The sequence below is a fragment of the Silene latifolia genome, chromosome 11, assembly GCF_048544455.1.
Source record: "Silene latifolia isolate original U9 population chromosome 11, ASM4854445v1, whole genome shotgun sequence".
Classification (NCBI taxonomy): domain Eukaryota; kingdom Viridiplantae; phylum Streptophyta; class Magnoliopsida; order Caryophyllales; family Caryophyllaceae; genus Silene; species Silene latifolia.
Window position 1 is genome coordinate 82229928 of NC_133536.1, and position 13869 is coordinate 82243796.

Consider the following 13869-nt stretch of genomic DNA (forward strand, 5'->3'; position numbering starts at 1 on the left):
ATCCTCTCAAATTAAAACCCCTAAAACTTATAACCCTAATTCCTTTGCTCCACTATCGCCGCCCTACACACATTTTCCTCCTTTCCAATCTTTCAACCCTCTCGCCGGAGATGTGGCTATTCTTTAGCCCATCTCCGGCGACCAGACTCCTCCTTGATTAGACCTTAACCGGTTTCCATTCTTGGCCAAGACGAAAACTCCGACTTTATTTCGCCTTTTTCCTGCTTGGATCGGTCCCTTCATTGTTCCAGTGTCGCCGCCTCGCCACCATCTTCCTCCCCTTTCTCTTTTTCTGTCTTCTTGGTGCTCCGTCCGCTCCATATCCTCTTTCTTCATTGGTTATTTCGGCTTGTGCGTCTCAGGGTGGTGTCGGAGAGGTGTTTCCCCTTCCCCTCGCCCCTTTCCTCACCTCTCCGTGCGGGCTGCCTCACCCTTTGTATTGGGTTTATAATGTTGTTCTTTGTGATCCTGGGTTGTCTCACCCTTGTATGGTTATGAATGGATATGACATGTGTTCCCCGTCCCCTCGCCCCCTTCCCCCACCTATTGGTTCATTCATAACATGCATAGGTATTGGTCTTCCTTTTCGGGCTTGTTTTTCCACGCTGGTCACGTTGGTCCTTTTTATGGATCCCCTTCGTCTTTGAGTCTTTCTGGCTGTTTGCCGTGTTTGGGATTAGTCCGCCAAGTTTCTGAAGTTGGGGGTTGATATCGTTTTGATGGTTGTCGTTGCTGGTGGTTGGTGGGTCGTGTGACCGAGCGGTTTTCTGGGTGATTGGTAAGAAGTTGGGCGTAGCGTTTTTCACTGGTCATGGTTTTTTTGGTGACGGTGCTTATCACAGGCCTGGTTCGGTTTGGGTTGGGATTGTTAGGCTGGAGGGTGGTGATGATGGGGTTGGTTGTGGTGGTCTCCGACATTAATACAATGACGCCGGGTCTCTGCTCTCATCTTGTTTTGTTTATACTAATAAAAATCTTCTATTGGTTAAGGGTGTCCTGTCCCTTAATAATTGGGGTGGTAGCTCGTAGTGCCGTATTTCTAATAATCGCAATGGTAACTTACATCAAGTCTGTGTTGCGTTCATCTCGCATACTGAAATGAAGTTGGTTAGGCAGTTGTTCAGAGTGACTTATTTTTCGCTTCTTTTCTATTCACTTACCTTCCTTGACTATGAGGTTCTTGTTCGCAGGGAACGTGTTTCAAGGTGTAGGAGATTCCTTCCATTGGAGGCCGCCCTTCGTGGACGGCATTCCGCCATTTCTTTCTACGTCCTTGTGGCGTAAGTGCACCTTGCTCTTTTTTGGCGGTCCAGAAGACTCATTTGTTCTTGGAAGCTGTGGCCTGTGAGGCATGTAGAAAAAAGAGAAGATGAAGTTTGTGTTCAGCAGTCCGTTCGCCGCCAGCACTCTTTTCCTTATCGATGCATTTACTAGGTTGTGTTTGTGTACTGTTTAATTAAAATAAGTGCATTTGACCAATTGAGTCAAATGCCGCAAAAAAAAAAGGTAATTTTTAGATTCTTTCCCAAATTTATTTTGTATTCAAACCGAGACTTCCACAATTTTGCTCACTCATAATTGGGAAGCAAATAAAAGTGAATTACACGGAACCAAGACTTGTAAAGTGTGAATTGCAATACAAATGGAGCCAAAATTGAGGGAAAATCCTTTCCATATAAAACTTACGAGGTGTTACACACAAACAGTAGCATCATATAAAACTATATCAAATCGTAAGGTGTGAACAATAAACAGTCTTCCTCCTTTCAAGTACTCCTATATTGGATACACAAGTTCTACATAAACAAGCTTACAATTACAACCCATTTGGTTATTTTGGTAGTTTAACTTACAACGGGAGGAAAACAATGATTGGAGCTATTCACACTAATAATACACATGCATTGGACATGAATAGGCAAAGAAACGGAATCCCGACGGGATTCCCGAGTTGAAAGCTAAACTTGTAACCCTGGATGGCCAACATCTTACAAAGCTAAATCCTGCTGAATGAGTTAAAAGTGGTTATTCTTTTGGCCGCGCAAGCCACAAGGAACTCAGAGCACGAAGCCTGGAAAAATAATCGTTTATAGCAAGAAGGGCACGAGCAGACTGCCTTGTTGTCAGTATGCGGTGCATCTGTTGTAGCGTTTGCTGGCGCAGGCTATCAGCCTGCCATTCGAAACAATTTGTGCAAGCATGTTATATGACATATGCCTACTTGTGTTTAATAACAAACTGTTAGAAATCTTCAAGGACGAAGAAGATATGTTTGTAGAAAAAAAAGCAGAAATAAAGGTTGTTCAACATTGCATTTGTTCTATAACTTCATAACAGAGATAAACTCTAGAGACTTTTAAATCAAGACTATTTGAACTTTTCTATTCCATCTATATATTGCTGTAACAAACTACATTAGAAAGAACGATGACTCAGTGACTTGCCTAGTAAAATTACCAAACCTGAATAACATGACCCGAAATCCGAATTAGACTTGCAACAAAATAACACAAACATTACCTGAAAGAAAACTGTCCCGAGCCTACCCCTACCGCGCCCCAATTTTAATGGATCTGACTATCTGAGTCATCTGACATTAACCCAAAGCGACACCACCTGACCCCACGAAATGCCCTGAAATGACTAATTTGATATGATCTCTAAGTTGAGCAGCATATCAAATGGAAGCCAGCAGAGGAGGCAGACAAAGGAGAAAAAGGGCACCTTTATATGCAAGGGAAAGTGAACGAAGACACCTATGTAATTAAATGCACAACATGCATATCCACTTGCTTGTTAAGAGGTGAAAAGCTGATAGGGTTGGTTACATGCCGGCCTACTAGAGCAGGAAGCAACGAATGGTTGAAGAGAGTCCCTTTCAGCCTTTCGTCGGGTTCTCAAAAACTTTAGTTGTGTTGGGAGGATGTTTTCCATATTTTTTATTTTTTTGTGTGGTACTGTTGGGCTGATGGCACAAAATATGGACAATTTTTTATTCCTTATTTCTGTTTAAAAACTAAATTTCGTTTAATGTAGCCACTCGTCAACTAGGAACAATAAATGAGAAAATTGTCAAAAAAATACTTTTCTGAAATATTTTTTTTTTAAAATTTGCAATCCCCTATTTACTAAAGATTAAGAAAGGCACCAAATTTTCCCTCCTAAAACACTACTACTCCGTACATAGAATCGGGCCTAACTTTTGTAGTTTATCATATAATTATGTTGGGCTAGAATGAGTCTATTCATTCAATTAGAGTGAAAAAAATATTAAATTTAAAAGTTCATAATCTGCGCATATTTGTCGTGCATAAGATATTTCTAGGCTTTTTTAAGACAAAAAAATTGACTTTTAATGCTAAGAAGGATGGCTAAAAATTATGCGAAATTTTATAAAATAATACGAGTATCATTAACATTATGGCACTACTTTGTTCTCTTAATTAATTTTTCTTTTAAACTTTTTTTCTCAAATCACAGGATGAGAAATGTACAAAATTAATGAACTGTCATTCTGTCAATTTTAAATCTATAAATAAAAACACACACAAAAAGAGAAAAATTCTATATCTCTACCGTGCATGCATTGCACGAAGTTTATACTAGATTGTCAATTACATGACTTAATGGGCAAACTTAAATGGACAAACTTAGTTCTTTCCTTTTCTTCACTTCTCTTTCCTTTTTGGTAGTGCTTTATTAACCCTAGCCCCGATGCTTCCACCTTATACTCCATTCTTATCAACACCACCCACCAAACACCGCCTTCCTTTGACCTCCTCCAATTACCACCAACCATCATAATTTCTGACCGCCAAACACCTCCGTCATTCAACCTCCTCAGTCCAACACCAAGCATGACTGAAACCCTGGTTAAACCAGGACTCGAACATCCAGCGTCGTAAACAGCACAAGATTTGCTTAACCCCAGGCCACCAGAATGTCTAGACCACTGTGCACCATTCTCCTTAACCCAGACTACCGTGCACCACCAAGGCCTCCTCAACTACACCGCTTCTTTTGCCTCCTCCAGTTCGTAGTGGTGGGATTGGTTTTTGGGTTCGTTATCGTCAATGGTGGTGGGTGAGTGATGATCTAGGTGGCCAGTAGGGTGATGATAAGTGGTTCTGGTGGTGAGCGGTAGTCCAGTGGTCAGGGTTAGTGACTAGAGTGCGGTGGTGGTGGTGGGACTTGTGGTGGTTGTGGGCCTGGGGTCCGGTGGCAGTGGTGGTTGTGAGTCAATTGCTGGGTGGTCGTGGCTAGTGCACATGCAATGAGGTTGGAGAAGCTAAGAGGGTAGGCTGGTTAGGGAGGAGAATGGGGCGAGGAGGATGGGTATTTTGGTTTATGCAACACTTTGGTTAAAAGGTTGAAGAAATGGAATGGGAGGGAAAAAAACGAAGGGAGCATAATTTTACTAGGAAATAATGTGGCAGTATAGTAAATAATATAATTCATAATCTACCCCAAATGTTGTTATATACTCCCTCCCTTCAAGTCCAAACCGAACCTTTTTGTGACAGGGATTTGAATTTATAGGGTGTTTGGCAGAGGCGGTTCTAGGATCTGATGGAAGGGGGTGCGTAAAATTTTTTAACAATGAAAATATCAAGTTATATGAAAAAAAATATTGTTTAGTTGGACAAAATGTATGATGTATAACATTAAATAAAAATTGTTCAATACAAGGATAGAACCTATGACCTCTAACTAAGAAATAGTCTTAATAACCACTAAACCCACATAACTAATATGTTCCTTTACTAAAGAATATTGTAATTATTTTTCGGGAAAGGGGGTGCAGATGAACCCCCTGCACCCCCGCCAAAAACGCCACTGGTGTTTGGATTAGAAGAGAGGAAGTATACTCCCTTAATTTTTCCAATTTAGCCCCCAATATTATACCCCCACGCATAAAATGGCAAATGGGGCTAAATGATAAGAATGGAGGAAGTATCAGAGCAAGAACTCAACAATTGAAAGAACTTTAGTTACCTGGCGAATAAAACCTTCAAGAGTACCAAGTTTACCCATTGCCATAGCCATTTGACCCATATAGTTTGCCACGTTTCCTGACGATCCCGACGAACCAAGTGAGCCACTGGACAAGGTCTCAGCTAGTGACTGTTGGAGTGCCTCCATTCCCTGGGACAACGCGTCTTCAGCCTGCTGTGACGATTCCTGCAAGTTCTGAATGGCTGCTAGTTGTTGCTCTGTGAGAGGCTCCAATTGGTGTGACAGAAGCTGCAGAGTAAAGCTTCATTTAGAAGCATGGAAAACATAAAATCAAACCAATGGAAGACAAATCATGGTTTCATCAACTGTACAACACCAATCATTCCAGATTATAGATCACAATGAAGAACTACATAATGATACAAAGCAAGTCTCACGACAATGGTTTGGTAACTTTTCTGTATGAAGTGATAAAGGAGAAAACGCATTAGCAGGTATTGAGGATAAAATGGTTTGGTCATGTGAGAGAGAAATCAGCCACCAAATAGAAGGCTTGAATAATGGGGAAGTGACTAAATTGTGAAGGTTAGGGGAAAACCCGAGAATATAAAGATAAGGTGATTATTAATTACTCCCTCTGTCCCGGTCATTTGTTGTCCTTTTCCATATTGGGGTGTCTCAATCATTTGTTGTCCTTTCTATTTTAAGAATGAACTTGATGAGCAATTTGATCATTCACACTCAATTTGTTCCACTTGTCATTTAGTAATTGGTTCCTTTCTTTTTCCTTGATCTTTGTGCCAAAACCAAAGGACAACAATTGACCGGAACGGAGGGAGTACATCATAGGTAGGTCTTCAGCATTGAAGAAAACATGGCACTGGAGACGACGGAGGGAAAGAAACAGGCGGATGATGGAACTTGGCTTTTTATATGTTCTATTCGTATTAATTTTCCTCTAAATCTCCTCCTACTTGTTATTCTTCGCTGGATTATTTTTCACCCTGACGTTTGGAATATTTCCACTTAGGTTATTATTGAGGTTTAACAAACTTGAGTTTACCTTTCCATAATACACCTTCAATTATTAAAGGAAAAAAAAGCAAAGAAAAGTTCGAGACAAAGGTGTATCATGAAATGAAGTTCGATAAAACCCTAACCACATATCTGTAATATTAAAATACAAAGGTGGATGCAAATCTCTCGACTCTGGAAAAGTCCTCACCTTCAGAAGCTCAGATGAACGGAAGCCACCTAGCCAAAGGAAACACCTCTCAGCAGGTGATTTCCACATACCAGATAGAAGATGAAAGACGTCATTCTTTGCAGCATTGCCTTTAAGCCTGAAAATATCTTCGTAATGTGTTATGACTCCATCAACGACGACACGAAGTTCAGTGTCACCAGCATGAGCATTAACAGCTGCTCTTAACTCATTAATTTGACGATTATGCTCTTCCAGCCAGCGAGAGTATTCTACATCAAAAGCCATAGCGCCTGCGTAAAGTAGAATTGATGATATCAGTCATTCGTCATTCTCTATTTTTTCTCTTCGGCCAAGTAGTCCTCTAACACAACACAAAATTAATACACAAGATCTTCTAATTTCCCTATCACCCTCAAAGTCCTCAAAATCTGGGAAAAAATAATCGAATATGGAAATCAAAAGCATAATATGAAACATTCAGCAGTCACAGGTAACAAGCAAATTTAAACATCTCTTACACACTGATCACAAATATTTTGCACAGATAAAACACATCCGATCAAGATAAAAATTATAATGAAATATATGTGTATACTATGATTCATAGCTCAATATTGAGTTGAAAGGCTGCCTACTGAATTTTCTCACTCATCCTGGACTCCTATATTAACTCTTTCTACAACACAGAATTAATACACAAGATTCAGTTGAAATAAGTGGTGTGTAAATTCTCCCAAGTAGAACAAGCACAACCAAGAGCTGTCACCATCTCCCTGTAAGAATATCCAACCAATTAAAAAAATGCTTGGGAGACATGCCTTTGAGATTTCAAATGATCCTAGCAAAGATAATAATCTAAAAGTAGAAGCATGAGTTCCAACACTGAACAAACATGATAAATTAAGGGACAAAAGCTCCATTCGGCTAGTGAAGCTGTTGCATTGAGCATGTCGAAGCTGAGATTACCATTTCCACCAGTTGAATGAGTCTGATCTCCAGTGCTTGAAACGAAAATTCCCTAAACAAAAACGAAATCAAACATATGGAGCTGCTCTGTGTTAATAAAGAAAAAACGTTGACAACCGGTTTGAATAGCATGATGCAAGAAACGTCCGATCAGACCTGTTGTCGTGCTCGCTGAAGCTCTTGCTCTAGTTGAGTCAGTTTCAGTCTGCTGCTCTCCAGCTGTTGTACATAAGCCTATAACCACCAAAACATAATGGTTTAATCAATGTTAAAGGGTGAGAACAGAATGTGAAAACCAGGAGCATGAAAGATCAAACAACTTTTTTTTAAAAATGAAAGAAACTAACAGCATTATTTGGAGGGCAAGGATACATGTGGATTTGTAGTATTTGACGTTATTTGAGATATTTAATGTTCTTATTTATTTTTTAAAAAATTATTTGTTCTTTTCGGATTTATTACAACTTTTTACTAACAACTTTCTTATATATTAATACAAAGTTCACTTTTAAGGTATTTTCGGACCCTTAAGGCCCTGTTCTTTTGGACTTAAAGTCACTTAATTTAAGTTCACTTCAGATCCTATAAGTTCAGTTCAGTTCAGATCCTATAAGTGCAGTATAGTTCAGATCTTATAAGTTCAGTTCAGATCCTATAATTTCAGTTTAGTTCAGATCCTATAAGTTCAGTTCAGATCCTATATGTCACTTAATTTAAGTTCACTTCAGATCCTATAAGTTCAGTTCGGTTCAAATCCTATAAGTTCAGTTCAGATCCTATAAGCAGGTCAGTTTCAGTCCAAAAGAACAGGGCCTAAGTTTTACTTCGGTTTTCAAAATCGTTTTAATCTTTACTCTCGATTTAAATTCTAAGTTTTTATAAAAAAAAAAAATCGGATTTCGATTTTAAAACCTATAAGTTTACCTGACTTTTGTATTATGTTTCACTCCTCTTTTGTTTTTCACTTTTTCTTTTCTATTTTTTCGCATTGAGGTGTGCGTTCACCCATGGACGGTCCAAAGGATGATTCATGTTAGCTGACCCCAAATTATTTTGGGATTAAGGCTCTAATGTTGTTGTAAAGAAACTAACAGCAGTACACTAATCTCAGCATTGTAACAAGTTAATGCTGGCATCTTCAGTTGCGTGCAAGAAGAGATGTCACATCAAAAGAATGACTGAAGATACTTGTATATAAGCTTAGTACCTAATCCTCCAATCACAAATTAGTTTTTGGATGGATCCTCTTTGGGGTTACAAACGGCCCAACATTCTTCTGCTGTTGGATGGAGTTTAATGTTTGGCTGGGAGAGCTTTCTAAAGGTTTTGTGAATATGTGAGAATTTACACAACTTGCATGTAAATGCAAAGGCATACATGAGCCAAGAAGAAGCTTGAGATGCTTGTAAATAACACGGCTTAATGGCAGTTGGTATGGGTGTACAGCTACCAAGCTAGGGGTGATTCTTAAAAATTTTCATCTGTATGTGAGAAAATATGTCCCATATCGACACATTGGAGCATAAACTAATGCTACTGGCTATTCCTAGTATTGTCAGTTAGTTTTAATTTTAAGATGATTCCTCAATATGCTTGTATGATTTGAGCCTAGCACATCAGTATACCATTTGTTAACAATTCAGACCATAGTTTCTTTCTTTTCTTCACCTTTTGTTTCCTTTTCCTTTTTTTTCCACACCCTGTTTGAGATCCATGTTAGCCGACAGGCTACAACAATTCATTTAAGTAATTCTCTGTCGTTGCATGAAGATGGAAACAGAAAATACACAGGCATAGTGGCACAAGCAAAAAATAACATAGATTCATTACTTTCTTCCTTAGCCGGCTTTTCCTTGCAGCTTCACGGTTCTGGGCAAGCCTACGAAGACTCTGCAAATGAGAATTACAAGATTATATTAAGAATTAGGAAAACTGACACCCGTTTGAATGAGAAACAGGACCCAGCAGCTAGTTTCAACTTTCAAACCTTCTGATCTCTTGTCTCCTTTGATCTCTCACTTGAATCCGAAGCAACTTGGCCAACCAGTTGACCTCTTTCAAACTGCAATTTCCAAGCTTGATTAGGTACCACATGACATGAAACTATACAACAAATCTTCAATGGTAATAAATCCAAAACCAAAATATAATTATATTTCTCATATTAAACTTGAAGTTAGTATCGAATATCAAGTATACAACAACATCAGAGCCTTAATCCCAAAATGATTTGGGGTCGGCTGACATGAATCATCCTTTCGAACCGTCCATGGGTGAACGCACGCCTCAAAATGCGAATAAAAAAGGGAAGATGAAAAACAAAAAGGGAGAACGAAAATGTAATGTAAAGTCAAGGTGAACTTAGGGGTTTTAAAATCGAATTCCGTCTTTCTTTTATAAAAACTTAAAATATAAATCGGGAGAAAAGATTAAAACAATTTTTAAAAACCGAAATAGAGTTAAGGATCCGGAATGAACCAGGTAAAATCTATAAGAAAGTGGTTGTTGAAAAAGTGTGTAATAAAGGAGAGAAAAATAAATAAATTAATTACTTTAAATTAAATAAATAAATAAATAAAACACTAAATCTGTCAAAAAAAACATCAAATACTAAAAATCCACATGTATCCTTTCCCTCCATTGTGCCCTCTCCGTCACCATACTCTCCTCAAGCCCCAAAACTCTCATATCGTGCTCTATCACTCTCAACCATGTATGTCTCGGTCTTCCTCAGCCTCTAGGGACCTTTTCTGTTCTCCAAGTCTCCGACCTCCTAATCAAAAGTGCGTCCATAGGTCTCCTTCTCACATGGCCAAACCATCTTAGTCGGTTTTCCATCATCTTGTCCTCTATTGGCGCCACTTTTACCTTTTCCCTAATCACCTCATTCCTTAACCGATCTTTCCTTGTATGTCCGCACATCCACCTCAACATGCGCATCTCCGCCACACTCATCTTTTGAATGTGACAATGTTTCACGCCCAACACTCGGGAGTCGTAAAGTAGGGCGAGCCTAATTGTCGGGCGATAAAATTTTCCCTTTAATCTTTGGGGCATATCTTTATCGCATAGAAACCCTGAAGCACTCTTCCATTTCAACCATCCCGCTTTAATTCTGTGAGCCACATCTCCGTCTAACTCCCCATCTTTTTGAATAATAGATCCTAGATATCTGAAGAACTCCGAACCCTCAACAACATTCCCATCGAAAATAATACTCCCCGCCTCTGTCGATCTCAACCCCGCCACCTTAGTGAATTGACACCTCAAATACTCGGTCTTACTCCCGCTCGGCTGAACCCACGAGTCTCTAAAGTCTCGCCTCCACAATTCCAACTTTCTCTCCACCCCCTCTTTTGTCTCATCAATCAACACAATATCATCAGCAAACATCATACACCAAGGGATGTCGTCCTGAATATCCCTTGTCAACTCATCGAATATCAAGTATCAACGAATAAAATATAAATAATTAATATAGCAGTTTCAACAAACTTTGAACGCCTGACACATTCAACAATGGACAACTGAAGAGAATAAGATGAGGTTAAATATTACTCCCTCCATCCCGTTTTTATTGTCCCCTTTCCCGTCAAATTTATACCAAATTGATTGTCTCATTTCTAAATTTAGTATGAAGACAGAGTGAACATCCACATATGCCCTTAGTTAATTAACTACTACTCCCTCAATCTCACTCACATCCTTTTCACTTTCTTCAAGTCAAGAGGTAAAGTTGTTAATTTATCAATTTTCCTTACAGAAGACCCAAAATAGAAAGTAGGACAACCAAAATTGGAATGGAGGGAGTATCAAACAAAGAAACGGAGTCTACCTGATTATTTCTCTCATCTGTGTCGGCATCACTTGAGATATCAGTCATTGGACTGCCATCTGCCATGTTGGAATCTCCCTAATTCTCCGAATGACCACTAGACACTGAAGCCAATTCTACTGGTGAATATTCTGAGATGGAAAAATTTGGGGCTCTACTAGCAGAAGGAATTATATCAGATACACCCACTTGATGCTTTCAAAAGGAGGATCGCCAACAACTGTTGAAACAACGAATTATACCTACAAAATCATAAATGCATAAATACACGGACAATAGTGTCAGATGAGCTTGCACACATAAATATGCACAAATGTTTAATATCACCGATTTGCTTGTGTCCGTGTTCTGTACTAAAAAATATAACAAATGTCATCTCAGAGCTCAGTTATAGAGAGAATCTGAAAGGGATCAAAAGAAACAACGTGGCCAATTGACATTAGATCGGAGGATCAGCAGCCCAACATGGTCAATGAATAAAGTTGGACATAAGTAGACATTAAATGACGACCATGAACAGTGTATAAAATCCCAACCCATCAAACAACACCAAATCTTTTAATGGCGAATGAAAACAAAAGAAAGAAAAAGAGAGAAGTTAATGACAGAAACAACATTACCCAAGTGTATTACAGGTTCACACGGGGGCTAAGAGTTAAAGGAGGTCAAAAGTACGCAGCATAACATGTGTCCTCGGGAAATGTATATGTAGTTTCTGATCGTGAAACACTCACGCATTACACATAGTAGCATGTGTAAATTGATAATAACCCCAGAAAAGAGCAATTCGCCAACATTCAGCAAGTAGCCTTGTAAATTACTACCTTTGTTCCATAATAATAACTCATTCTCACATTTCGACACATTCACTTCTCACTCTAATGTCCTTCAAAATATATGAGCAAGTACTCTTAGATGTATATCCTTATGAAGTGTTTTCCATAACGAATTTAATTGTGCAAATTCTGTGAATTTTCTCAAAATATTATTTTATAAAATCAGAAGTCAAAGGCCTACTCGGAAAAAACAAAAACTGTGCATAATGTGAATAGAGGGAGTAGTACGATCAAATATGTTCAGCTATGAAGATTCATTGCATCGAACTGTAGATGGTAAATACCTCTCAGTTTGATTATGAGACAATAAATGAACATATTATCTATTAGCATGTACTTTTATCCGACACAATGAAATTGCATCTATCATATTGAAAGATTACAACATCACAAAAACAATATCGAGTAAACCAGTACTAGAGTTAAGCAAGATAAAGCAAGCATGCGAAGCCAAAGGATAACCTCTAGACATCAACGTTTCTTTAACACCAGATACTGTAGTTTTCTACTAAGTATATATCACATTCTCACGACAACATAAAATTAAATCCGTAAACACTTGGATCAACTTATCAAAGGTTAATTTAGCTCAAAGTCCAGAGGTCTGATTAGCGCCTCATACAACACCATTACTCTCAAAAATTAGACCAATCTTAGAAAACCCTGATGCCGATATCAAGCCGATGAAAACCCTCAAAAATCTCAGTTTTGACTCAGTAACAATATTAGGAGCCCAATACCAGTAACAAAAAGGGGGTAAATTATGAAATTTTTGATAATCAATGCACAAACAATGTGTAATAAAATGAGCAAATCAAAGAATACCCAGAAACTTAATTTGAGTGACAAGTGAAGATAACAACAATTGGTTCAAAAAGAAATACAAGTATTGGAGGTAGTGAGCGAACCTCATAAGCTTAGATTAGCCAGAAATATAGAAGCAGAAGAAAGGGAGTTGGCCAATAATGTCGGACTACAGTACTTCTGTCTTCTCGTGTTTTGACTTCGATGCACAAATAATCACAGCCACCCACCTAGTACCTGTTTTGGGTTTTCTGCGGAGAGGATTGCTATTACCTTCTCCCTCCCACTTCTCTTCCCCCCTCTCACAATCCATTAAGATAATATATATGGTATGGATCGGATAGCATGTGAATAAAATCAAATATACTATATTTTAAACTATCTATAAAATAATATAAAAAGCCTAACTAAACACATACCTTGCCAACACGTGACACCTCCTATAAAATTCCAAGCAACAATGGTGCGTGACTCATCATAAAACATTGTACAATTTTTTTAAATTATAGTTGGTCATTTACCGTTTTACAAAGCAGTAAAAAACGTTTGAGGCCCCTCATATCTCTCATCTTAAATTTCCTCTTCAATTGCTTGATTTTAATTACTCCAACTTTACTACTTCACTTTGCATCTTCTAATCAATCCACCATTTCCACCTCTTCATCTTCATTTTCCGTTACTCATTTCACAAGCCCTTATTTACAACTCATTTTTTGAATAAGACAAAACCAATACTTTCCAAATCCACATTTTATTTTTACCCTTGGATAATAATTTTCGTCCTATGTCCAACGATTGGTAGTGGCGATCAGGTCTAGTATTTATAATTTCTTTTTGTTTTCAATTAGTTCTTCGTGTTATCTTTTGGTGCGATCTTTATCTCTTCCTTCTCTCAATTTTTGTTATTTAATGGTCATTTTGGTTTGGTTTTGGTATAAAAGGAGTATCAATTTATATATACGGATTAATTGATTTGGGTTTCAGAATGAAGAATAGCATATATTTTTTGGTTAGAAGGTACCATGTTGGAATTCATTCTACTTTCTGTCTTTCTTCAAGACGTAACAATCAATGTGTTTGATGGAATGCGATTGTCGATAGAAATGGTACTAAAATAGTTCTTAAAAATTGAGACTACGTTTATAATAGAGTTTGATAAGGAGTTTATTTTTTCCTTTTATTTATTTACAATAACATATAACATGAGTAAATGGCTAATTTCTCCTTGATGATCATTAATATAGGTTTTTTGGACTTCACAGTGG

The 13869-nt window shown here is 38.1% G+C and overlaps 1 protein-coding gene across 2 annotated transcripts; it reads right to left on the reverse strand.

Annotated features, from left to right (window-relative positions):
* Positions 1–1697: 1697 nt before the first annotated feature.
* On the reverse strand, positions 1698–12951 carry LOC141611762 (transcription factor TGAL1-like). 2 transcript variants are annotated; one of them, XM_074430382.1, is made up of 10 exons: positions 12709–12889; positions 11154–11206; positions 10965–11068; positions 9117–9191; positions 8960–9019; positions 7286–7363; positions 7130–7181; positions 6182–6453; positions 4996–5244; positions 1698–2172 (listed from the first exon to the last, which is right to left on the reverse strand). In XM_074430382.1, exons 3-10 carry the CDS (start codon positions 11028–11030, stop codon positions 2026–2028), a joined length of 999 nt encoding a protein of 332 aa, XP_074286483.1. In that variant the 5' UTR covers positions 11031–11068; positions 11154–11206; positions 12709–12889; the 3' UTR covers positions 1698–2025. The 2 variants fall into 2 exon arrangements, with proteins under 2 accessions (XP_074286483.1, XP_074286482.1); XM_074430381.1 differs by having other exon boundaries at positions 10965–11206; positions 12709–12951.
* Between the last annotated feature and the right edge of the window lie 918 nt (positions 12952–13869).